Raw genomic sequence first — 26,766 nt, 5'->3', positions numbered from 1 at the left:
TTGGCCTATTCAGTGTTTTCTTTTCGTTTCTTATTTTCTTTTTTTTTTTAATTTTGTTGTATTTTAGATTCATTAGTTAAACTGCAATTATTTTGTAGTAGATGTTGTTGTTGTTGTTGCAACCTTAAGCTAATACGTATTTCAGAATTATTTGTAGTTTAATTATTTAGCGTTCATCACTCAACGCCTTTCACACACCTACAATAAATTTTCAGTTTTTTTTTGTATTTTTTGTATTTTTTATTTATTTTTTTTTTTTTTTTTTTACATCTTAGTCACTGGCAAAAGGACATCTCTTTTGTTCTGTTTTCTGTTTGTAGTTATTATCGTATTAGTATTTTACGTATTTGAAATCATGATATTATGCTTTTGGGTATGTTGCATACCATTCATTACACATTACAGTACAGTACACTTAGTTCTTTCTTTCATATGGGGGAATTGTTTGCGCTTCTTTAGTAATTTTACTTTAGATCTAGTTTACTCTTGTTCACTTTCTCGTTTTCGAATTCCTAAGCTTACTTGTTATTGTAATTAATATTAATATGGCATTGACGGAACTATTGTATTTCGTCTTAGCAAAGTTGAAAAGCATTAAAAGCATACACAACAAATACAGCAAAAACATGCAACACAATCAAACGAATATTGGAAGAGTTTTTCACTTGAAGAACGGAAAGAAAAAAAAAACAAACACAATTTCCAATAAATATTATGTGAGTACAAAAATGTACGTACGTATCTATAAACGCCCGTAAGTACGACGGGCTACTATAATATAAATATATCTGTAAATTCATACATGTATTTGTAAACATGGCTAAACGTTTCTTTACCATACTATGTAATCCTACAGCAGTCGTAAATAATTTTACAGTTAAACTCGCTCGCTAAACTCCCTCCAGTGGGCCGATGCCAACGACTGTCTGATCCTTTGACTATAAATATCGCTCATTGCTTGCGCTCCTGTGAGCCTGTACGATTCAGCGCTTCTGCCCTCGTCAGCGTTACCTAATCATTTCACTGTTACTTTACTATAGATCAATGGGTTCATTAATATGAAGATGATGTGCACAGTGGAGCAGGGGTGGTAGGAAATCAATCGGATATCTCTGTATAATCTGCAATGGACTGATTGGGATACCAGTCAGACCAGACGGACATTGCATAAAGCCTATATACTCTATCACTAGGTAAACGTCTACGAATTAGGGAAACTGTGTGAATGGAAATTTGTATAATATATAAAATGGGGAAAGCCTTCGTAGCTGCATGGACCAAACTCCTGCAGCAAATCGTCTGCGACCCACTGTGCACATCATTGATCATGCGTGTGTTCTGTATAGATTTACATATGTACTTGGCTTTAAGATTATATACTTCTATGCGCTATATGTAGACTTAGACGACTATTTACTATGTAAAACTTTACGTATTTGAGTTATCAACTTTGTTTTGCTTTGCTTTTCGCATTACACAGAAGAGACGAAAAACGCCAAACTCAAGGCATCAAGCGACGACGACGATGGCGACGATGGCGACGATGGCGATGGCGATGACATAGGTTGTTAGGGGTGGTAATGACGGTAGCGGTAATGATAGTTGAAGGGTGCTCCAGTTGCCGTTTAGGAGTTGACCTTACTGACCGCCTTGAGAAGATCGTGATTGCTCTTGTCAAGGGCGCTCATCATTCCCAGATTTCCGCCAAGGCCGGCTCCCAGTCCCGGCCCGAGGCCAGACCCAACGCCAACACCGACTCCGACGCCCATGCCCAAGCCAAGTTTGAGATCGTTCTGACCGACAACGGAGTGGTGCAAGTGCCCCGGATTGTGTGAAATGATCGAGTGATGATCCTGCTGCTGTTGCTGCTGCTGCTGGTGCTGCTGTTGCTGCTGCTGCTGCTGTTGCTGCTGCTGTTGCTGTTGCTGCTGCACTTGCTTGTTCTGCTGGGCGGATTTCATAGTTTCCTGAGCCTTCATTTTCTCCTGCTCCTCGCGATCACGGCGTGCCTGCAATGTGGAGATGACGATGAGGCGCATTAAAGGATATACTATATCAATTTAATAGGAGCCAATATCGCGATGATCGATCAAGTCGACTTGCTCCGGTCAACTTACCTGTTCGTTAATCTCTTTGACAGCGCGCAGCTCCTTCTTCAATTTCATGCGCCGATTCTGAAACCAGATCTTGATCTGGCGCTCGGTCAGGCAAAGCGCGTGCGCGATCTCAATGCGTCGTCGCCGCGTCAAGTAGTGGTTGAAGTGGAACTCTTTCTCCAGCTCCAGCGTCTGGAAGCGTGTGTAAGTCTGGCGGCCTCGGCGTCGGGGGCAACCGTTGGGGCCTGTTCCAATCAGAACAAAAGAACAAAGAACAAAGAAAGTCGCGTTAGTCACGATTGTCAAATGTTGTGCTACTCGAATACGCCAAAACAGTGAGACACGTGTGAGCGAGGCGTGGCTCTGTGGGGCTGGCGATGCGGGGAACAACAGATTTTTCTGCTGATTTGGATATTGCTCGCTTCGCGCCAAGAAGTCGCGAAAGGGTGGTGGGCGCGAGAGCAGGGGGCATGGCCATGCGGCAATGCGGACGGAAATGTGAGTGCACAGCGAATATCTCTGCTGTAAATGACGAGCACAAACAAAATAAATAATTTCTGCTATCCAGGCCAGCTCTGACGTCAGTCCACTGCGAATCGCGGCAGGACATCAGCTCCCTTGGGGGTTGGCTGACGGCTAGCCGGGTTCTGGTTCTGATTCGGATTCTCTGATTCCGATTCCAATGGCGATTGCACGGCATGTAAAGGGTGAAGCGGCAGCAGAACCAGAAGCAGCTTTTGTAGCACCGACTCCTGCTGGGTTGAGCGAAACGTTTTCCATGCATTTCTGTCTCGATTTTCTTTGTTGCTCTGTATATGACTTTTTTTTTGTGTTGTGCTGCACGCTACCTGTGCGAATTTTTTACGCGATAGTGCGTGGATGATGCAGCAAAGGGAGATGCAATAGAAAAGCAGAAATGGGAATGCGTTTCGTGTTTATGTTTCGCAAATCAAAAATTTAGCTATCTGCAAATTGCATGCTCAGGCATCACTTTTCCCGCTTGCTGTTTTACGACAGCACCTTTCGATCTGTTGTTTTCGTTTCTTTTTTATAAAAGGTTTTTACGTCAGCGGCATATTTTTTATGGTTGGGCAAGTTGAGAAGTGCCGGCAACAATGCTAGGGACAGATTTTGCGTAATATTTTGAAAGGTGCATTTGTGCAGAGTTCCGCTGTAGTTGTAGGCCATAAATCATAACTCAAACATTTTTTAGCTATTCTAAGGATAGTTTTTTAATAACTACAGCTGCATAAGGAACGACGCAATTAAGCCCAGTCCCAAATCCGAATGCAAAACATCAGATATTATAGCCAACTTAAGCAGTTAAGAAGTATTTTTGTGAATTCTTGCGGTGTTTTGTCAATTCAATTGCTTTAATTGCACGTGGAATTCTGAGGAATCAAAATGGGCATAAAACATTCAAGCTTCAATGACAGCAGCACAAACTCAGTCCCCCTCCCCCTCTAAACAACTTGAGCTCTAATCAACCCCCGGCTAGCGGCAGACAGAGCTCGCAAATGGTAAACTAATCTAAATTATTTACACGCTACAGTGAGCAGCTACAATTCGTCCCATAAATCACGACTCCCAGGACACACGCGCCCCTAAAAGAGATTTACGACGCTCGCAGTGGTGGCGCGCAGGTGCGAGCGGGATGGCACCAGTGCGCAAAGGAGTGCTGGAATCCAATATGGCCGCCGCATTGTCTGTGTAGGACAGGTAGACACACGCACACACACACACAAACAGACAGAGAGAAACATGAAGAATGCGGGAGCGTCGTCATGGCAACGGCAGTTGTTGTTGTTGTTGGCAGAGAGACGTCGACTTCGGCGCCGCAGCTCGGTGGTGAGTCGGCGCACAGCTGAGCGAGCCAAGCGAAACCGGTATTTGAGAGAGAGAAAGAGAGAGAGAGAGCGGAGTTTGCATCGAGTCGAATGGCAGCCGCATCGATAGAGAGCGCAGGACCAGAAATCTATCTCTTCAAATGTGTAAGACATATTGATTTTTCATTGAAGCTTACGGTACATTTTTATAATGGCTGTCAATGGGCGACTCGACTCGTCTGCCCCGCAGTTTGCACTCAATGCACTTTGACTCGTAAAGCAAAACGATCACAATCTTCGCGTAACTGAGCTATCGGTACAAATTGCATAATAATATTTGTGGATTTATTATTGTGGTATTCAAGTCAGTAATTTTGTAAATATTTAGTTCAGTCTTATTAATTTTAAATATCGTTTTACAAGTATTTGATAGTTAAAATCGATTATAAATATTCCCACAATTGTTTTATTAGTTGTAATAACTTTCTATTTTAGCAAATATTAATAAAATTCACTTTCTGAGAAATTTTACCGTTTCCCATATATTGAATATCGTTTTAAAGAATCATATTTTATATATAAGCCCGATACTAAATATTACCATAATACTGTGATATTAATTATTCATTTTAATAAATATTTTTACTTGGCCCTAAATATATATTTTAAACATATTTGTATATATGTATATAAAATCGATTAAAAAATATTCCCATAATTGATTTAATACTTTGCTGATCATGTTTTAAAATAGTTAGCACTAGTTGGCAAAAACTTGCAATTTCCAGATTAGAGTTATTGAAATATGCATTCTGCGGGTTTGTCTCTCTCACAGTTTAGTTTAATTGAAACTCGTTTTGATTTAATTGATTTTATTTCATCCGCGGCTTCGAATGACTTACGGCTCAGATGCACAGATAAAAGTCAATGAATTTACAGTGTATTCAATTAGCGGTAACTGGAAAACCAGTTGACGCTTTGCACAGCTAATCCAACTGAACCGGTTCATTGCACAATTCAGTGAAAAATCAATTTTCATTTTACAATTGAAAATTAATGGACCTACCACAATTCGACGCTGATATTGATTAACGATTCGACGATTCGCAAATTGCGAATCTGTGAATTGTCATCGGAATGCTGCCAATAACTGAGCTAATGTAGGCAAGATGAGAAGAAAGAAAGAGCGATTGAGACTGAGATGGAATCATCAAAGACAAAGAAGGACAGCGTTAATAGGTGATAAGATTCCATAATGGAAAGGCGTCCCAAGACACAGCTGTCTTGCCTCATTTTACTGGGTCGGTCTATAACAATGACATTAACAATTAACAATTAAAAATATTCATAATAATAAAGGTAATTGTTCAATAAACAGAGGCGCTTATTAATAAGCTTCAGCCACATAAAAAAAGCTGTCTGAAACTTATGATGACATTAAAATCATAAAAACAATTCAACGCGTACAATAAAGATTCAAGCACACACGCACATGCACATGAGCACACACACACTCACACATGCATACATACATACATTCATGTGTATATTTATATATGTATGTAGATATATAAACTATATAGAGAGAGAGGTAAGTAGACTGAAAGGCGGGCGAACTGAGCGCAATAGACGCTTATTTGAATGTGTTAGATTTATAAATATGCATGTGTGTGTGTCTATTCATAAAGCAGTGTACAGTGTACACTCAGTATACTCAGTGTGCATATGTATTTATCATGTGTGCCTATATCTGTGCTAGTGTATTCGTGTGTGTGTGTGTGCAGTGCTGTCCGTGGGGACGGCGACATCAACGAAAGCATTTTTTTGTTTATCAAGCGACACGAAATTGTTTAAGTATAAACAAACATTTTGTTTCTATTTTCTGTGGTTTGCTTATTGTTTCGATAAATAATAAACATATTTACATATCGTTTGACAAGAACGTTTGAAACATTGTGCTTTGTGTTTCTGTTCGTTTCTGCTGTTGACATTTCTGCTTTCATGCTCATTCGCGCAACTAAAGCGAGTATATTGGCTTTTGTGCCGCACGTCACTTGACACGAATGTAGAGCAACCGAATTGCTGTGCTTGTAGGCTTCACTTGCCCACAAGGGGCGTGGCAAATCGAATGTAAGAGAAGAGAAGAAGCTAGAGATTTGAACTGAGTATTGTGCAGTCGATCGCCCCATTCAATGCTTGCTGCGGTTGTTTAGTGTTCATGTTTGATTCGCATATATTTTATATATTTTTTTCGCAATTAAGTCGAATGGCTTCCATATTTAGAGACACATTTTCCATAAATTCCTTGACTTTGCGGTTTTGCGGCGGAATTTCCGACAGTCGGTGAAGAATTCTATCAATTTGTTTGTTGTCTTTGCATGAGCCATATTTATGGCAGTTCCCATATTTGTTTTCATTAGACAACAATTTCAGCACCCTGTGCATTTCAGACTGCTGCTGGCTTTCAGGGGAACCAAAGAGTATCTGTTATATATAACTAATAGATCTATTAGCTGGAATCGTGGTAGCACTGATATCAGTCTATACTACTTTCTACTTGACTATACAAGTCTCGAAATGTTCTCTTCATAGTCACATCAGAATTTACGTAGACTAGAGAGCTGTTCCATCTACTTTCCAGCTAAAGCATGTATTTGTGTCGGGCTTCGCATGTTTTATGCTGATTTGTTTATATTTGTTATGCATTTTGAAAACGAACTTCCCGGATGGAATGTCGACAGATATATAAACAAACAGCAGGCATTTAACAAGAATTACACACACACACGCACACACACATTTATATATAAAATTAACAATGCGCCTTCCAAATTTTGATTTTGATTCCTCAACAATATTCCCCGGTTCCAAGTTGGCTAGCCCATTGTGCTGCCATGGCATGGTTCATTGTTTCGACGAGTCTTGAGACGATCTCTTAGGCATTTAGCACAAATTGCTGTGTTTTTTCGTTGAATACGACACAAAATGGTCTCTCCAGAGACTAAATATATGACTTTATATTTGTGTAAGTGTGTATGTGTGTATGTGTGTATATCAGGATATGCAAATACTAATTAAACTTTCAGAGAAGCGCTGCTTAGAGCCTGACTGGCGCCCTGATGAGGCTGGCGCTGCTACACCTTGGCAACATCTGGCGCCTTTTGTGCCGGCTTTTAGCAGACAGAAAGGACAAAGATGTTGTTGAGTGTGGGCGGGGCAGGTGAGCGACGCCATTTACTTGCCAGTCAAAAGAGGGTGGCAGAAACTGCGGCTGCTGCTGCTGCTACTGCAAATAATTTATGTTTATTAAATTTATTTAAGTTTAATCAGAGCCGTGGCATTCTCTGCTGTAAGCTCCGTCAGGGGGTAGATCGGATGGGCTGTTGCTCCCGAGGGGTGGCAAGGCTGCCAGCGCCGTAATGCTGGAGTCGGGGATGCTTTCTGTGCAATTTATGTGCAACGCGTTGCTAATGTTGTTGTTTTCGTAAGCATTGCCATGGGCTTGTCCCGCCTTCTTCAGTGTCCCCCATCCACATCGCTGGGACCCCACTCCAGCAGCAGCAGCAGCAACCGCGGCAGGAGCAGAAACACACAGTGTCTGCATAAATTGCTAATTGTGTACTTAATCTTGGAAAATATATCGCCATCTCTTTAGTGGGGCCTGTGTGCGGGGCGGAGTCGCTCGTGTTGCAAATATTATCAAGCATTAAGTGCTCCATCCTCGGGGATTAATATATTCTCATCAAATATTTCGCGCCATTATTGCAATTGCTTCTTTGCTGGCTGCCTAATTCAACTGCCAGTTTAAGACAAATAATTCCGGGCGAGTTCTGTGCCTCGGAAGATATTCACAAAGACAAGAATTAAGGGGGAAGTGTGCAAAGAGTCTGCTTAGCTCCTGTTTGAATGGTGAATGGTTATAGGACAGCCAAACTATTACACAATTTTAATGTTACTTCATTGCGGTAAACGAGTCTAAAGTCAAAATATTTATAAGTATCACAGGAGTGTATATGCAGAATAAAAGGGAGGATCATTCAGCGCCATTTGAGTTGATCTAACATCAGGAATAACTCCGTTTGGTTATAGGAATACAATTTCAATGCTGAGAATATTGTTTGCCTGTCGCCTTTTCAGATAATTAGGCATTCAATGTTTGATTATTATAATCTTTATCAGTTTTCAGTTTTCAGTTGCACTATTAATCTATGCATTATTCCAATTATCTGGGACTCTAGCGCTTCTCCACATATGTTTGTTCTTTGACTATCTTGGCAGAGATGCTGATAAGAAGTCACACAAGTATGCGTTCATCATTTTGAGTCAACGGAAACTTCTACTTTCCGGCGGGCTCTGCTGTCTGCCTGAGATGGCTGCGATTGTTTCTAAGTGTGCAAATATGCGAATATGGACATGACTGTAAAATTGGCGAGGCATGTGAGAGGGGAAGGGAGCGAGGATGCCGACAACACCAACAACAAAAACAACAACAACAACAGCAACGAGAAGAACGTCGCTATGTCTGCCATTAGAGCCATTCACCCTTACTGTCTTTATGGCATTTTTAATCTCGTGGGTGGTTGGCCCAGCTGCCCCAGCAGCCCCAGCAGTAGCAGCAGCACCACCACCACCCACCCAGAATGGTCGCCCAATCCACATCACTTGCAGGCCGCGGCGTGCATAAGATGAACAGGAAAGAAGAAGAGGGAAAGGAGGAGGCGGATAACAAGGACGAAGACGAAATATTTTTGCACGACTGCAAACACGGGGGTGTGATAAGACAAAATACCCGCCATAAATGTGAAAAATATATGGCCAGGAGTCGGGAGGGAAAACGGAAGAAAAGCATTGCAAAGCAACCACTAAAGAACACCACTCAATGTGGACGACTATCAGATGCCCTGCAATGCAAGCTTAAAAAATTGAGTTCATTTATTTAATACAAATCCTCTGAATGTGAATGAATACCAAAGCTTTGTATGTGTGTATGATATAAATCTATATTGATATCTCTAAGAATAAATACATTGTTTTGCATAAACATTATTCCCTTTTCGGCGAATAGAGTACAGGGTATAGGAAAAAAAAACGTTGCAAAACCTTGGCTAAAGAAGGCGAACAGAAGCAGACGGCGAACCCTTGAAAGTTTCGATAAATTTGTTTTGGCCTGCCCGGGGGGAGTGCGAACTAATTTGGCACAGAGGATGCGGGAGGCAAGGCGGGGAGGTCTGGCCTGGGCCTGGGCCTGTGCCAGGCCAGGCAATCGGCCAGCTGGAACATTTGTAACGATGGCCAATAAATGGCATTAGGCGTCTAGAATTGGTAATCCGCAAGATTTTTGCCAATGACAGCCTCAGCTTGACAACTGCCGTTACTAGTGTTGTTGTAGTTGTGGTTGTTGTTGTTGTTGTTGTTGCTATTCCTTCAGCTTTCGACCACGCGACGCCAACTGACCGCAAGTTGAACACAATCGTCGACTGTAGTGTGTGTGTATATAAGTGTGCGTCTGATTGTGTGTGTGTGTCTGTTTGCAGCAATTTAATTGCAAATGAAAGGCGTTTAATGCGCATCAGCTGCGATTCAAATCGCTGCGAATCGACATGGCAATCAACTGACATTCAATGATGACAGCAAAGTTTTGTCTGTCTATCTGTGTGTGCGTGTGTATGTGTGTGCGTGTGTAGGTGTGGCCGGGTCATCAACACTTTTCGGCGCCTTTGTCTGGCTGTCACAGCCGCAGCAGCATCGACACAAAATCAAAGAAGAAGAATCAGACGAAGAAGAAGAAGAAGAAGAATACCAATACAATAGGAACCGAACGACACCGAAAAAAAGGTTCAGCAGCAACTGCTGCAATTGGCCTCGTCTCTTGCCCTTTGAACGCCTCATTGGCTTTCGGCAAAGGCGAAGAAATTGAATTGAAATTGATTGCCTTCATTGGGTAGCAGCTCGCAGCCGTTGCCAAGTTCATTTGTGCGCTCTGCGAACCTTGGCAACATTATATCGGCTTTTATTGAAAACACATATCAATTTCGAGTGAGAAAAAAGTGCGCTGCCTCGAGTATTCCCAGTGCGTTTATGGCTCACTGCACACAATGACATCCACATCCACATCCACATCCACGTCCACACCGACGACGACAATGTCTCCCTATTTGGTAAAAACAAACACGAATTACAAATTTCTATTCCGACGAGCCACAACTCCACAGCCAACAGCCAACAGCAGATGTCGGTCGTAACTTAAGTTGCGTGGGCTGTGCAGTGCCCGTTCGGCGTTGGCTTCATGACGATGACGTATTAAAATACTATTTTCAGAGGTTAGCTGGGAGCGGGGGCCTCGCTCTGTCCCGCGTCTGTCGCTCCCCAGGCCCTGCGATATCGTGACATTTAAATTCATATAAAAAGCATCGATCGATCGATGCATTTGCTGCGGGTTCTATATTTACCTAGCCGTGCACATAACTCATGCTTAGCCTCTATTCTTATGCCCACTTACACACATTCCAGGATCCACATCCACATCCACATCCCCTGCCCCGTTCCCCCTTCCCCGTTACATTGAATTTGCTGCCGTCCCGTGGCGCACAATACTCGTAACTTCATATTGCCGGGGCTTTTCTCCGTCGTAATGCCGTGCATTGGGTTTGAGGTGTGGTCCTTCGGTTGCACACACACACACACACAAAGACACATACTCGCACACACTCTAAGAACCTCTGGCAAAGGTTACGAAATTGATATCTAGCTGATTGGTCTTTAGTTTCTCTCTCCCTCCAGTTCACGCTTTACCTCATTCTCTTTCTTTACCTCTACCTCTTTGTGTACTCGTTCAGAAAATGGGATGAGTATATTAGTTTCCTGCGTCCATTTGTGGCTAGTGTGTTCTGATAAAGTTTTAATATTCTTTGTTAGTTTAATTATATATTTCATCTCATACAGTCCTTAGATGATATTGATTAGAACCTTATCTGGGTCATATTTCTCCTGGTTTCAGTTTCTTTAGAATCAATCCATCATTGTTTTTGAGATGGCCATTACTATACGTGTGTGTGTGCATGTTTGTGTTTATGTGAGATCGTATGCATTCTTCTATTAATGGCTGCTTTCGTTTATAAAATGGAGTTGCAACCCTCTAAACCTTTTGTTATGTCGCTCGTAAGGCTATCGTCTCAGTGTCGGGGAGATTAAATGCCATAAATCAGTATGGAACAAGTTATATCGTTGCAATACCCCCGATTGCCCAATACACGTTCATGATTAAAAGCAAAATTGATTTAAAATCAATTGGGGCAAGACTAAAAATATTTTGGAAAATTGAATTCGTCACTTTGCCTTTTATACGTGTATATTTTTCGTAATATAAAAGAAAAAAAAAAAAAAAAAAAAAAAACAAAAACAGATTGATGTATACGGACATTGTATAAAAATATACTCCTTTGGCTTGGTTAGCGGTTTTATACATTCATTCAGAATGTAATAAATATGTTAACGAAAAAATGATTAGAATGACTTCATTACAAACAATTTCGTTGAAAGCAGAAGAAAAGCTGTCGCTCCTTTTTTATTGGCAATAATCGATTTTTATAATTGGCATACAAAATAAAACAAGCTTGAAGGAGACGTTAAAAAAAAAAAGCACGATGAAACATCGTCAGTTATTTATTTTTAATTCCTGTTGACACTTCTCAAGTGCTTCCTCAATAATTATGCGAGCTAACTACGTCTTGCTTATTGCCATCATGAAAAATACAAAAATATGTGATGATTCTGGAGAAAAGGATTTTTATCTAAATGGCCAATGGAACGGAACAGTCATCCCTATTTTTAAATTTTTATTAAGGGCGGTAACACTTCATTAAAAAATCGCTCAGATATAAACCTTAATTCTAAAAAAGTGTTGCGAGTGCTCTGCACCGAAGATACATCGTTTTATTATAAACGCTCACAAAGTGAAGCGAGTATATTAGTTTTGTGCAATGTGCTTGTTATTGTGGGTCATTCTGTCTGCCTGTTCACTATTTTCTGAGAAGATCACAAAGGGCGGGGCGGATCAGGAAATACTCCAATATATATTTTGCTGACCTCATCTGTCGATGCAGAAAAAAATATAACTGTTATCATATCGAGAATATTTAGTACTCTAAAGTCTCCGAGCTCTGTCTGGTTTAACCCCAAAATATGACAAATATGGTTTATTTATACTTTTCGGGGTCTATAGAACTATAGCTTCAAAATTTATTGAACTTGTGGTCGAAAATTGGACAGTAAAGTCAAGAGGAATACCTGAGGCTACTAAATGTGATTAAACGAGCGAGTACTAAGTGGCCGGTAGGGTCGGCTTCACACAATCTTTACTTGCGGATAAATGTATTCAGTTGAACATAAATATACAAGTATAAATATATATTTATTTTTTTACATATTTATTTCACATATAATTCACTTTACATACATATATTGATGCACAAATATATATGTATATAAATATAAATAAAAGTGTTTGTGTTTATGTGGCCCATATCGCTAACGATAATGGCATGCAATGCGCGTCTCAGGCACGCATAATAACAATTAATTTCTCAGATTAATGTCGGACAACTAAAACAATTGGCGAGTGCATTGGCCGACGTGCATAATTCTGCAATGATGTTTATACTAACGACTCTTTGCACTATTTAATGTCTGCTCGAAGAGGCCCAACAGCGATTACAAAAGCGTTCGAGCGAGAGAAGCGAGTTGAAATGGAGACCGTCACGCAGAGTGCGAATGCGGCAAATGGAAAATGGAAAATGGCAAATGGGAAATGGGAAAAGGGAAATGCCAAATGGCTGGGAAATGCAGTGCAGCACGCTGCACGCGAGGCGTAAAAAACGACTTGAAACAACTAGCACCTAAAACAAATAACTAACTAACAACAACAATAACAATAACAATAACTAAATAGAGAGGCTTAAGTATATAAAACTTGATAAGATTTAACTAAATTCCAATTATAATTTAAATTAATTAAATCGCAAAAGTTCGCATCGAGAATTTGTGACATGCACGACAACTCGAATAAATTTCAAATGTGTGCGTGTGTGTGTGTGAGTGTGTGTGTATTTGAGTGTGTAATGTCTGTGGAACGTGTGCGCTTTTAATTTGATTTCGTCTGCAAATTTACATGTCTGCCAGTCTCAAATTGAGCAGAGAGCATCTCTCCAGCATCCAGCATCCAGCATCCCGCATCCCGCATCCCGCCTCCTGGCAGCAGTCTGCGTCAATTTGTCTGTCTGGCGCTCATTTGACACTCTCTGCTGCCCATGGACCACTTAGCCGGGCGGAGAGCGCGGCTCTCGAGCCCGTGTGCCCTGCCACGCAGCATGTAATTCGAACCCTTTCGCCAATTTGCGCCACTTGGGCATTAAAACCGCAGATTAACAGCCACACGGGGTAGTTAAAACTTTATGTTGGCACAGGGTGTTGCGGGGGGTTTGGCCATTTGCCTTTGACTGGGCTTTAGCTTTGCGTTTGGCTTTGGCTCTGGCTTTGGCTTTGCCTTTGCATCGCACTCGCAAACGTGTCATTTCAAATTTTCTGTAGCTGTGGAGATGGGAAAAAAATACGCCACGAAACGTGCCGATAACACGGTGTCGCACATTTACCCCGCCCTCCGCTTGCGACACGCCCTCCAGCAGTCAAAATGCGAGCGACAGAGAGAGCGCACGCGAGAGACAGAGAGGCAATGATTCAGAGTGTGAGATAGAAAACGTCAAAAGAAAACAAAATTAAACGAGAAAAAACAACAACAGAAAATCGGAAATTAAACAAAACCGAAACGAAATGGAATTCGCTTATCGCGCCTCATAAATTAACCCTTGCACCGTCCGAGCAGACCATGGGTGAACCGCTTTTCCCCACCCGCTCTGCAGGCACCCCACCCACTCGACAAGCAGGCAAGTATAGATAGATGCAGAGACACAGACAACGAGAGAGAGAGAGAGAAGGAGAGAGAGTGAGAATGAGAGATACTGAGGAGCCGACTAAGCGTTAAGTGGTCGACTGGGTCGTGTAGGCCGCGGCCTGAAGCGGCATTTATCTGGCGATGTCGATGCCGATGCCGATGCCGATGCTGTAGACCCGGAGGCGCGTTCGATCCAGTGCTAATGACATTGGCATCCGCTGCATGGCTAGATCGAAATCCTATTCGTAATCGCAATTGAAAATAAAATTGAAGCAAACGCATTGTGCTGATGCTGTTGCTGTTGCTTGGTTCGCTTTGACAGAGCTACGATTCGAGCCGGGACTTTGAGAGTGAACTGTGGCGATTGTCAGATTGATTCAATGCCGCCTCAGCGCGAGCCCAACCCTGGTGCGAGCTCGTATCATGAGTTATGATTATGGCATGTTTTAATTAATAAAATGAAATTAATGAATATTATTGTTTAGCGCGCTGTTATTCATGTTATCGCCCCAAAGGTGATAAGCCAAGTCAAGTGAATCGCTGGGTGTATTCGCAGCAGCACATCATCTCAATCAGCATTACCAACAATCAATCAAGATTTATGTATGTATCTCTTATGGTCAATAGCTATATATAGAGTTATTATAAAGACTTTTCTTGTTTGCATCGACTTTGTAATTTCAAATCGATGTGATATGTATGTACATATACACTTTTGTTTTATACGAAAAGATATGCATAGCAGATAGAGAGAAAGGGAGGGAGAGGGAGATATATATAGGGAGTTTAGGAGAAAAATTTTAAAAAATATTTCCTTTTACTAAATATTTTTTAGCATTACTAAAATGAAATAAAATTGTTGTCTCCCTCTCTCTTTCTCTCTTCAAAGTAAATGGAATGCTTCATTGGAATGATTCATTGTATCTACAACAAATTAATGAACTGTTTTTTCCCTTCTTTTGAATAAGGTAAAAATGAATATGGAAACACTTAATAAATTCGATGTTGATATAGCGAAAACATTCTTCTCATTCCACTTGCCTAATCCCTAAAATAAAATGGTACAAATTTTTTTCTCATCCCATTTGCGTAATTCAGAATTAAATTAAACCTTAACGGGATTCCTGTTACTCTGATTTATTATTTATCATTTTTTTATATTTATTTATGCTCAGTTAATCAAAAATGTTGATGAAAAATGCATATACATCATTCTCTGTAAGCCCTGAATAGAGTTTTTATTTCAAATATTTTAATTTTTTCTTCTTATTACGTCAAGCAACCAGTTTGAGCCACAAGAAATCCGAATAGATTATTATCATACTACTATTGAAAACTGGTTTGTTTGAATATCTATGATTTGGGGAGCACGGAAAATTAACCCATGACTATATAAAATTACTTCCCTTTATGTGGGGCTTGAGAAACTAAAAACTTTTAAGAAAAGGTCAATTGAGAAAGAAAGATAAATAATTTAAATGTGATATATTTTAATTTGCAGACTATGTAGTCGCTGAGACACACATTGAGACACACTATGAGATACCCTTAGATTAATATTCTTGTTTTTGGGGTACTCTGAATTTCATATTACCCTACGTTCATCCGGCTGATATGCCCACCTTCCAGCAGGCTGCAGGGTATGCGAAAGGGAAACAGTGAAAAGTAATTTAGGCCAAACGCCCAGCAAGAAACGTCTGCGGGCAAATTGGAAGGAGAGCGAGTTAATTACTTGTCAAACGGCCGCTGTTAGTGTTGTAAATTGCGCAAATGACTCCGACAACACTCCCAAAGCACTCGCAGTGATTTATTTACAGAGCAAACAAACGACACCAGCCACGATGGGCGATGGGCGATGGGCGATCGGCGATCGGCAATGGGCGATCCAAAGAGCGCGGATCTGGGGACAGGGCTGGGCAAGTCGAATATCAAACGATCTGTGAAGCTGAAAGCGAAGCTTCGGCACGTACTCAGCGCACTGGGACCGTGGACAGCCTCTTCCTCACGATGCCCCGTCAAATTGAACTTTAAATTGTTGGCAATTCAATTATCATGAAATTGCCATTGCCATGCAGGTAGATGAGCCCAGAGTACGATGGAACTCATCCGCTCTGCGTATACGTAATGTGCAATCGACTAGGCACTCGATGATTCCCAATCGAATTAAATAAGAATCTAATCTGATGTCATTGACTGATTGGGCAAAGTGAAGAATGAGCAGGTCGACAGCGTGAAACATAACCTTGAATGGCTCCAGTAAAATGCCTCTAACTCGAATCGATTCCCGAATTGAAGCTGCTCCACATAGCCCAATTATGGGCTAATTGATGCAATCGGGGCAACAAAACTGTTACGTGTCACATATAAAGCAAATCGAATGGCCGACGCAGTCGTTAATCTTTTTATGACTCCCATTGTGCGCGAACATGAGCCGGGCTACTCGTGTTCCTCGGCGGTTGATCACGCTTTTTTTCTGCTTCTGCCTCCGCTTCGGGTGCATTGAGATACTCGCATTTTATGGCCAATGTCGTTGAACTAAGTAATTAAGGCGCACGGCAGAGGTAAGCGCTGAGTAAAGCCTGGAAGTGGCCGAGATTGCGCCCAGCTCAACATCGGGCAGCATAAGCAACGCCATTATCGGGCATATTAAGCGGCGATCGGGATCGACTCGGTGCTGGTAGTGCGGATCAGAGCCGTAAACGTTGCGGTAGTCAACATCGGCGATCATCGCTATGCGTGGCGCAAGACCATCCGTAAAATCGTAAATAGATCATAAAACGCTCGTAAAATCAATTTAACGACAACAACAACAATAACCGCAATAACAACAACAGCAGCAACAACTGCCGTAACAGAGAACGCAACACGATCCACGTCGACAATTAAATTGATCAATCGCAATAAACGGTGTTCACTCTAGCTCAAGCTCGATTCGATTCGACTCGGCTCGATCGGGCTCGGCTTGAGTTACACTCTTCACTCTTCACTCTTCACTCTTCGCCGTGTGGCTCAGTATTTAGCGCCTCGAGCTTTGTGAATTTGGTTACGTGCCCAATTCAGAGGCGTCCATTATTATGGGCATCACACACGGACTGGGCTGGACTGGCTGGTGCTCTGGGGGGCCTGGGTGGCACCATTTTAATAAGCGGAGAGCGCCGAGCAGTCTATCAAAGTGATTTACGATCTTGCCCGACACTTGACTCGCATGCCATATTGGCACTCGAATTTCTGTATTTGTATCTGTATCTGTTTCTGCTTCTGTGTCTGCTGCTGTTTCTATTTCGATTCCAGCAACTTTCACGATGTCGAAATGGAATGCATTGCCAGTTGCCAAATGCTGGTTGCCGGATGTTTCCATTGTCAGTGAGGGAGAGAAAGATGCTAGCCGGAAAATGACTTCAATAAACAAACGGTCGCCGCATTCAATGGGAGTGAAAAGATTGAGCTCGAGGATTTATGACAGGTCGCTGCAAGAGTCACGGCCAGCAGGAGGCGAGAAGGGTTCAGCTGGCCGCTGGACACGCAGCAGGTAAGGATATGGATTTCAAGGACGTTTCAGCGTAAAAAAATGGAAATTATGAAATTATGAAAGGCGATATTCCTTACTATGCAATTACAGAGTATTTAAGCGCCTAACCCATTGCGAATGCCAATGCCAATGCCATTTGCTCAAGGGTTTCGCTCACTTAGGGGTTTACTAGCGGTACTTACCATTAAAATCGCCACAAACGACGCGTTCAAAGGGACTTCCCATCCAATCTGCAAAAAAAGAAACAAAATAAGTGAATGTTTTTTATTTCTTATTTTCTTTCAGTATTTTCAAGCATGTTTGCAATTGTGGGCTGCATATGTCGAATTGCGCGTTCAGCCTTGAGCTTAATAAATGACTTTTAGCTACACATGGTTAATGCAGAGAGCGAAAGAGCGGGAGAGGGAGAGGGAGAGAGATGGAGAGCCATACATTACTTTTTCCTTTCCCTTTTTACATTCCGATGACCTCGCTAATTATGTGCCACTCTTTTCCCGAGCCTCCTCTTGCATAACTCGCGCTTGTGCTCTCTTCCATTAGCTGCTGGGGCTTTTTGCTCTGCCCAAGCCACTCAATCAAGCCACTTTAAGCCAAGTTGTCAGCTTCGTTTGCAGAGGGCTGACTGCAGCGCCTTTTCCTGCTCCCAGGCCCAGACCACCAACAAAGTGGCCAATGACCACTGAGCAGTTGCACCGACTCCATCCAAAGTGGACCACAACGACAACGACAACGACGACGACGACGTGACGCCTAATTAATAAGCAGATGAAGCTGCTCGGCGTCTAGCCTGGCGCGTTTTTAATTAAAATACACAAATTTCAGTGCAGTTGCCCTGTCGCTGTTGGCATTTTATGATGCGAGCAGACAATCTCAAATACACGCACACACATGCATGTATGTACATGCGTATGTCTGTCTGTAATAAATGTGCAGAGTGTTCCGTGTTCTGTTCTCTTCTATTCTGTTGCTTCGTGATTTCTCAATTTATATGTATATTAATTAATTTAAGTAACCAGTTCTCTCTCTCTCTCTCTCTCTATCTGTCACTCTCTCTCTCTCTCTGTCGCTCTCTGTCTATCTGCTTTTTGATTCCTTTTACTTGAATGCACATAGTGCACTTGCAAGTTCCAATATTCCTAAGACGTCCATTTCTACGCTCGTGCCTTGCTGAGTTTTGTTTTTGCGCTCGCCTCGCTTTTCCAGATAATTAAGAAAAGTTAACCTCTTTCTGCTTTCTTATCGACATAATCAGGCACAGCAACAACTTCGCTTACTGCCTGCAATCTGCAACATTGTTGTTGTTGTTGTTGTTGTTGTTATCTGACTGGCTGCTTGCTTGCTTGGTTGGTGCAACGATGTGAAAATGAAAATTCATTCAGACGCCTTGGCGTAAAATATTAAAATTCATTAGTTAAATTGCATTTGGCAAACTATTCTGTAGCTGCGTCCGGGTCTGACTGGCTCTGCTCTGTGTGTGTTATGAGAGAGAAAGAGATATATAGAGAGAGAGGCAGAGACAGAGGGAGAGAAAGTTAATGTGTACGGAGTACGAGTTGGTAAAGAGCCAAGAATGGCAGCCAGCATTGCCCATCTCTTGACTGCGCTCTCTCTCTCTCTCTCTCTCCTCCCTCTTCAAAGTGCAACGGAATCGTTGCTTCCATGTTTGCTGTATCTGTGTGTCTATGTGTGTGTGTGTGTGTGGGATTGCGACGATGTGTCGCGCTGCTGGCTGCCATAATGGCGTCATGCTCATATTTACTTTCATCGCAGCCAGTCTATGATCTCGTTGACAATTTTATGCGCTTGTACTGTGAGCCGAAGATATGCAAAATATTTCAGTGTGCGAAACAGAGTTTATCTCTAAGTCGCAGCCTTTCTCACAGAGTGTTTTCGAATGCTCGCTGTGAGTGTCTCGCTTCAGCAAGTGGTTTATAAATGGGATATAATTCTCACTTGATTCGGCTTTGAATTGAGCTATGCGACATTATAAATACTCGGCATTTAATAATGTATTATGAATCGAGTACGATCCGCATTCGATTTGCATTTGAATTCTCTTATTATTCATTATAAATTTTATTATATTATATTCCACATTTTGAGCAAAATGTCTTAAGAAATTTTAAGGAAGATTTATAACTCGGGAATATGTCATCCCAGTGCTTGCTGTTCATATTTTCCCATACAAATTAATTTGCCTAGAATTTTAATAGACTATTTTCGCTCCCCGGATAAATCAGATTAATTATCAGTTTATTCTTCATGTTGTGCACTCACAAGTCATTCAACCACTGCCGTGGCGGGGGAGACTGGCCGGAGGAAATCGTGCTGATACAAATATCAATCAGCCAAGTAACAAATTCGCTGCACAAAGCGAGGCGCGCGTAAATTAAACTGACCCACATAAATTGCGCGCGAATATTGTACGACGTTTAGCGCATAAAAACATTCTCGACAACATTGAACAACAAAAAAAGAGAGGGAGAGAGAGAGAGAGAAACAACAACAATAGATGAAAAGCCAAGCATTGACAGGGCAACAGCAACAAATTGTATCTGTATCTCTTGCCGAGTATCTGACGCTGAGTGATTGCAAGTTTTGTATGCGCGGGGGCACATCTGAGCATATAAATATCTATGTGTGTGTGTGTGTGTGTGTGTCTGGCAACCTTGAAGCTATTTAAATTACAAATCGACGAGTGGCTTCACAAAAAAAGAAACAGCAACAACAACAACAACAACTACAGCAACAGCAACAGCAACAAAAACAAACACCACACACATTTTTCAACTATTTTCATTTTTATTTACTGCCGCCACTTTTTAGCTCTCTGTTCGCTTGTTGGCCGTCCGTCTGTGCGGCCGTCTGTCCGTTAGCCAGTTTGCAGCGTCATTTCATCTATGATTCCGACAAGCCGTCCGAATTTATTTTGTATACCTCATTTGTTGGACTGAAGACTGATGCGAATCGAACGACTTGCCAATGCCCGCTAAGTGTTTATTATGAATTTTGAATTGGCCCAGAACGAGCGCGTTTATCTATTGTTTATAAGCCCGAATGGCCATAAAGGTATTCATTAAATGGCCGGACTCGAGAGCCAGCTATTCGGCCCCCTCCCAGCGCGCTCAAGCTGCGCCACCTTGATTTATGCGCACTCTAATAGAGCTTTATATCTACACTTATGCTAAATAGATTGCTTTCTAGCAGGCCAACACCCACTGTTCGTTCGCAAAGCATTCGCGTTCTCATTCTTCGCACTGTCATTCCATCTCTGTCTCACTCTCTCTCTCTCTCTCTTTGGGCTGCTTGCTGAATCTATTCAACTCTCTAGCTATCAGTGTCTTCTCCTCTCTGCACAGCTCTCATGGTTCTTCTACTCTCATTATATCTATGCTTTCTCCCTCCGTTTCTCTGTAGTTCCAAGTTCGTTGCTATCTCTTAAGGCAGTGTATGCAATATCTCTCAGTCTTTCTCTCTAATTGAACATTATTTTTTACTTTCTTTGTCACTCCCTCTCACGCTTCCAGTTCCTTTCCCTCTCTCTCTCTTTCTACGTTGATTTTTCCCCTTTTCCTTCTCTATTTCTCTGTGTTTGTTCAATCTATTCTTGGTTCTTTTCTCTTTAACTTTCTATCCGTCTTTATCTGTCTATCCATCTCTCTGTTTCTTTTTGTCTGTTTACACAGTCCCTTTATTGTTCGTTTTCCTTTTCTCTCTCTTTTTCTCTCAAGAGGGTTTTCTCTCGCGCCCCCCTTGTCTCCCTCTCTCTCTCTCTCTGTTTCTCTCTCTCTCTCTCTCTGTTTCTCTCTCTCTCTCTGTTTAGATTTATTTTTCTCCCGTCATTGCTCACATTCCTCTCCTCTCCCTTTATAAATTTGTTTTCCGCAATTTCATCCACAACTCTTTTTCCCCTTTTCTTTTTCCCTTTATTTTTCACTTTCCTCGTATTTTTCTCTATCTCTCACTTTCTGAATTTGTCCACAATTCTTTTTATTCTTTCCATTCTCTCTCTCTCTCTCTCTCTCTCTCTCTCTCATTATTTATATTTATTTTTCCCTGTGAACGCAGTGACTCACCTGTGAGCGTCATCCAGGGATAGCGTGGCAGATCCGCTATGCTCTGGCCAGCGCCACCGGCTCCAGGTACGACGCCGGACGAGGGCTGCGTGCAAGCGTTGCCCAGCGAGTCGACGCCGATGGCTCCTGCGCTGGCCGCGGACACCGCCGAGGCTGCCGCCGCGTGCTGGTAGAACTGTGCGAAGCTGGCGGAGGCCGAGGCGGGCACGCTCATCGATTGGTAGCTGTTCATCACGGTGTCTGTGTACCTGCTGGAAGAGCAGAGGAAAAAGCAGCGATAGACGATTAGCATATGCGTGTGTACGTGTGCCCCGGAGTGGGAAACCTCATCTCGCCCATAAAACTCACGTAGCCCGATGCTAATGAGCCACACACACACACAAACATATAGAGTAGTCCCATGTTCCGCCTACCAACTGTCAGCTGTGAACTGTCAACTGTGATTTCATCTCATTTTGCACTAATTCCTTAAACGTTACACCCGCGGCGTCGACCCGACTCCTGCTTGCAAGCAAATATGCAAATGGCCCTGCTGGAAGGTCAATGTGCGTGCGAATCTTGTGGCTAGCGACAAATTGCTAGCAGGCACTGTGGCAGCACCACAGCACCACAGCACCGCAGCGCCGCTCTAATTTTCCCAGTGGTCATTCGCACACAAAGGCCCTGAATAGACGCCCTATGAATGGCCAATGGACTTGTCGATAATTAGAGCGCATTTCAAATGGATTTGCGGCTGGCCAATGGGCATTATGGTCTGGCTTCTGGGTCAAGCCGAAGGCTTTCACGTCTAACGACCTGACACCTCATTAATGAAGTCAATATGCCTCGGCAGATGCGTGATGTGATCTCAATTGACAGACCTGAGTGTTTTGTTTCAGTTCTGGAAGAGTGACCACGGACAGTGGATTACGGCTGGTAATCCGCAGATAACACGGAAGATGATAGATAACTTCAATTAGAAATATATTCTCAAGTTTGGCGATGTAATGCCTCGAATGTTGTCTAACTGGAAAACCTAGCATGGTAAATAAATGTGAAATGAAGGCCGAGATGCACTTTCTAATATTATATCTTCAGATTTCGAATGCGTTGTTAATTTAATACTATGAATATCAAAGAAGAAAACCTGTTGTTTCATTTAAATTGGTTGTAGCTCTTGAAATAATGATATTGCACATCTTTGTGTTGTGCAGATACCAAATGTGAATGGCACGGAATACGAATTAATAATAAATATGTTTTAAAAGCAAATCATAATGCAAACACACATCTCTGTCAGCAGCGGCAGCAGCTCGTCATCAAACATATTCAGCAGCCTCAACTGATTGAGTGTGTATCAAAATCTATAGGAATTTCTATATAGAAAATCAATAATTACGTCGTTTAAATACTAACTCTATTTTTACAAGATGTGAATCAAGCTACTATATTAACTGTAATGTTCATACTTTCTATATATATGTGTCTGCTATAAAACTAGAGATAATCCCAATTAAGAAAATTAGCTCAAAGCATATGGGTGATTAGATGGCATTTTAATTCATAAAGTCTATGATAATCTGACTTTATACAATAAATATTTGTATTTTTATACACAATAAACACACGAAGATCATAATAATATATAAGATATCAATGTCTATATACTTATACAGTATTTATCACATATCAATGTCAGCCAAATGCGATTCAGTTTGAGAGATATTATAATAAAGTATATATACTGAAACTTAATACTTGAAAAATACACCTATTTACTTATATAGTATATATATAAGTAGAATAGAACATACGGCGTGTGTGTGTGTGCGAATGGCTTTACAGAGAAGTTACCGTTAGGCTTGAGTTTACATTGAGCTCACCTGCATGATTTATCTTCAAGTCCAGAGAAGCCCGGCATGCCGGAGAGGCCGCCGTGGCTGCTCGGGTGGTTGGAGACGTATGGGTACATCTTGCTGGTGGGTATGGCAAAGGAGGAGCCGGCCGCAGGAGACGGCGATGAGCTGCTGTCGCCGGTCTGGGAGTTGCCCGCCGAGGGGGGAGTCAGCAGCAGCTGCTGATGGGCGTGGCTCAGCGACGGGTGGCCGCCGAGACTAGAGACGGATCCCTGGGAGCTGACCGCAGCTGCAGCGGCGGCTAACTTGTTGATGTGCTGCTGCTGCTGGAGCTGCAGAGCGGCCGACAGGGACGAGTACTGCGACTGCTGTTGCTGCTGCTGATGCTGCTGCTGCTGTTGCTGCTGCTGTTGCTGCTGCGCAGTCGACGAGGGCGACGACGAGGAGACCGGCGAGTTGGAGGACTGGCTCAAGTGCTGCTGGCTTAGCTGGCTGGCGAGCTGCAGTCCACTGGAGCTGGGCGACAGCGAGGACGACTGCAAGTGGCTGCTGCTGGCGCTGCCCGAGTGGATGCCAGGTGAGGAGACGTTCGATGCGGACGCGGCGGCTGCGGCGAGGGCGGCGGCAACTGCTGCTGATGACGAATTTGTGGATGCTGTAGTTAAGTGCGAACTGATAAATGGCTGAAACTGTGGGTACTTTGGCAGCATACTATCGAAAACAAATTTTGACATTGCACATATCTTTTGCTCAGCTCGGGAACTTGTCAAATTTGTCAAGCTTGCCGAATCGCGTCGGGTCGGTTGAGTTGTTATTGCTTTAATGCGCTTAGCGGATGCTGCCTGACTAGCTGGCGATCTGAATCAATGGATGAAAGCTTATTGTTCTTCTCTTCTTACTCTTCTTCTTCTTTGTCCTTTCGCATGTGTTTGTTCTTTGTGTGTTCTTTAACAAATTTTGTTCGAATTCAGCCTACAAATGGTATTCGTCCAACATAACTTTTTGCGAACTACTGCGTGAATAGCAATATCTGACTTTGAATTACATTTCGAAACATCAACAGGCAATTTAAATTCTATTCTCGCTGTGGAGGGGAAATCGGAATCGACATTTTTAGATCCCAGAAGTCTGAATACCTTTGAAAATAAATTGCAAATATTCATAAAGTGGAATATCAAAGTGTAAAGGGGGTTCCCCATCAAAAGAAAAATTACTTATGGTGAAACAATTTCGCAAATAATTCAATAGCTTTTCTTCAAGCAATTTAAATTGATAATTAATTTAATTAAAATCCATTAAATTATGGGAAAACTAAGGCATATTTCAACTACGTAAATCATGACACAAAAGCTCTTGAGAATATACTGACGAATATAACATAAAAGACAAACGAAAATCCATAGGCATTTTCCTCTAAGAAAAACAAAGAAGAAAGAAAAGTGGGAAGCAAAAATATTCAGATGGAAAATAAATGTATTTTTCCTCTTCGATTGGCTGAGCGGGTTTGACAAATCCGAAGCCGACTCTTCAGAAATGGTGCGAGAGGTTAGTAGATTTCTGGCTCTAGAGCTGGGGCAACATTAGTAAGAAGTTAGTAGGGATAGTTAGACTAAATATTTAAGTAGATAGTATGCCAGGAGTCAGCGTTGCCATTCGCTCCAATATTTGTAATTCTAGTTCATTTCGGTTAGAAGGGAGAAAAATGGTGAAAACGATTTTTTACCTTTTGATCGAGCCGCTCTCTCTCTGGCTTTGATTTGTCTAACAGTACTGCGTGTTTTCTGTTTTATCTGCTTTATTTCATTATCAGTTATCTGTTATCTGTTTAGTAATCAGTTTGGCGAATATTTTGTGTGCAACGCGCTTCAATTGAAAATGCTGCAGAGCGAATTCGCAACGAAATTTGTTAAATTTTGTTATGGCAGCTCTTCCAATGTATGCATGTGTGTGTGTGTGTATGCGTGTGTGTGTGTGCGACGTTTATTTGTTGTAAAAGTAATTAAACTGCGGCCATCAATTACACGGAAAATGCTCGAGGCGCGGTCTGCGTCGCTTGATTTATAGGCGCGCGATTTTTAATGGCTGCGACGGCACTTGGCACTTGGCACTTGGCACTTGGCTGGTGTCTTGGTCGGGATATTCGGGGGATTGGATCAACTGGGGCGTTATATTTTTATGGCCTTTGGATTTTTCTTGCGATGATTCACAGTCACAGTCATAGGCACCGGCACGGGAACGGGCACGGGAAGGGTCACAGTTTTCGGAGCGTGGGTAGAAAGTCCCGACGCGTTTTCTTTCTGGATTTACGACCTTTCGAGTGCGTGTGGCAAGCCGGAGTCGATGGATAGTTGAAGGGGAATCGGATTTTAATTGCTTTGTTTAAAATGGCATAAAACACTTTCCCGGCTCACAGGTAGGTTGAGAACTTTACGACTTTTTAATATTTATGCGCACTCATTGTTGTGACAGTGTTTTCGTTGTATTTTCACGCAGCGATTACGGCCGATTACCACAAGCCGGAGTTGAAGTCAAAGTATGAAGTTTTCTCGATTGATTGCTGTGTGATTGGATTTAATGAGAGTGAGTGTGTATGTGTGCAAATATACTTATGATTCCTGGTCTGGGCTGCTGCCGTGAGTTTTACGCGCGCTTCGTGCTCACTATTAACCGCACTCGAATGCCCGTAGTAAGCGGCAACAGTTTAACACAATAAGAATGCCACAAAATAATAAACAGAGCGATTGCAATGCGAATGTAAACGCGGGGCGAATCGAATCGAGACGAATCGAATCGGAACAGATCGGATCGGATCGTATCGGAGATCGGCCAAGTCAAGCTGAGCTGAGCTGAGTTGAGTTGAGCTGCGAGCGCTGTTCCGCAGACACTACTGCGCGCCACGATAATAAATATTATAATAAAACGAAATTTTTAAAAGAGTATAAAAATTTCGTGTAATTGGTAATTTTTGCTGCCAGCGCTGGCAGAGGCGCGAGCAGCGCAGCAGTTGGCGACTGCGGCGATAGTGGAGACTTGGGTTTGAGTTTGTCTGTCTGCCTGGCTGCCTGGCTGCTTGGCTGCGGCTGTGGCTGTGGCTGTCGACGTTTGACTGGGGCTTTGCTGCGTCCGTGTCGTTGGATCGCTGTCTCGGTTTCGTTGCCGGGCACGGGTAGACGAGTAGTCGAGTAGCCGAGTAGACGGGCGACGGGTAAGGTTGCGGGCACAAGTGGGTGCGGGTCTTTGCTGCTGGCGCTGTGTCCGCGTCGGCCGTTGTGGCGTTACGAGCAGCGAAACGTTTATGGCGCAATACAAAAGCCATGCGAGGCTGAGGCCGCAGCTTTGGCCACGCAGAGGCAGTGTCGCCGTCGCCCAGTCAGCAGCAATTCATTTCAAGCGCTGCGCTTAGACTCGCACACACACACACACTCAAACACAGGCAAACACACACACGCACACTTATG

General features: G+C 42.6%; 1 protein-coding gene across 3 annotated transcripts; it reads right to left on the bottom strand.

Moving 5' to 3' along the window:
• LOC6572066 (homeobox protein abdominal-A) lies at positions 1-26,766 on the bottom strand. Of its 3 annotated transcripts, none has more exons than XM_032728303.2 (6): positions 25,915-26,766; positions 23,336-24,166; positions 21,474-21,724; positions 17,580-17,627; positions 2,118-2,341; positions 1-2,009 (listed from the first exon to the last, which is right to left on the bottom strand). In XM_032728303.2, exons 2-6 carry the CDS (start codon positions 24,040-24,042, stop codon positions 1,626-1,628), a joined length of 1,614 nt encoding a protein of 537 aa, XP_032584194.1. In that variant the 5' UTR covers positions 24,043-24,166; positions 25,915-26,766; the 3' UTR covers positions 1-1,625. The 3 variants fall into 3 exon arrangements, with proteins under 3 accessions (XP_032584194.1, XP_032584196.1, XP_032584195.1); XM_032728305.2 differs by lacking the exon at positions 25,915-26,766 and adding an exon at positions 25,032-25,116 and having other exon boundaries at positions 23,336-23,939; XM_032728304.2 differs by lacking the exon at positions 25,915-26,766 and adding an exon at positions 25,032-25,115 and having other exon boundaries at positions 23,336-23,963.

This window comes from Drosophila mojavensis, unplaced genomic scaffold, assembly GCF_018153725.1.
Source record: "Drosophila mojavensis isolate 15081-1352.22 unplaced genomic scaffold, ASM1815372v1 contig_19, whole genome shotgun sequence".
NCBI classification, from domain to species: Eukaryota; Metazoa; Arthropoda; class Insecta; order Diptera; family Drosophilidae; genus Drosophila; species Drosophila mojavensis.
The sequence above is the reverse complement of the archived record's forward strand: the minus strand, read 5'-3'. Positions and strand labels throughout refer to the sequence as shown.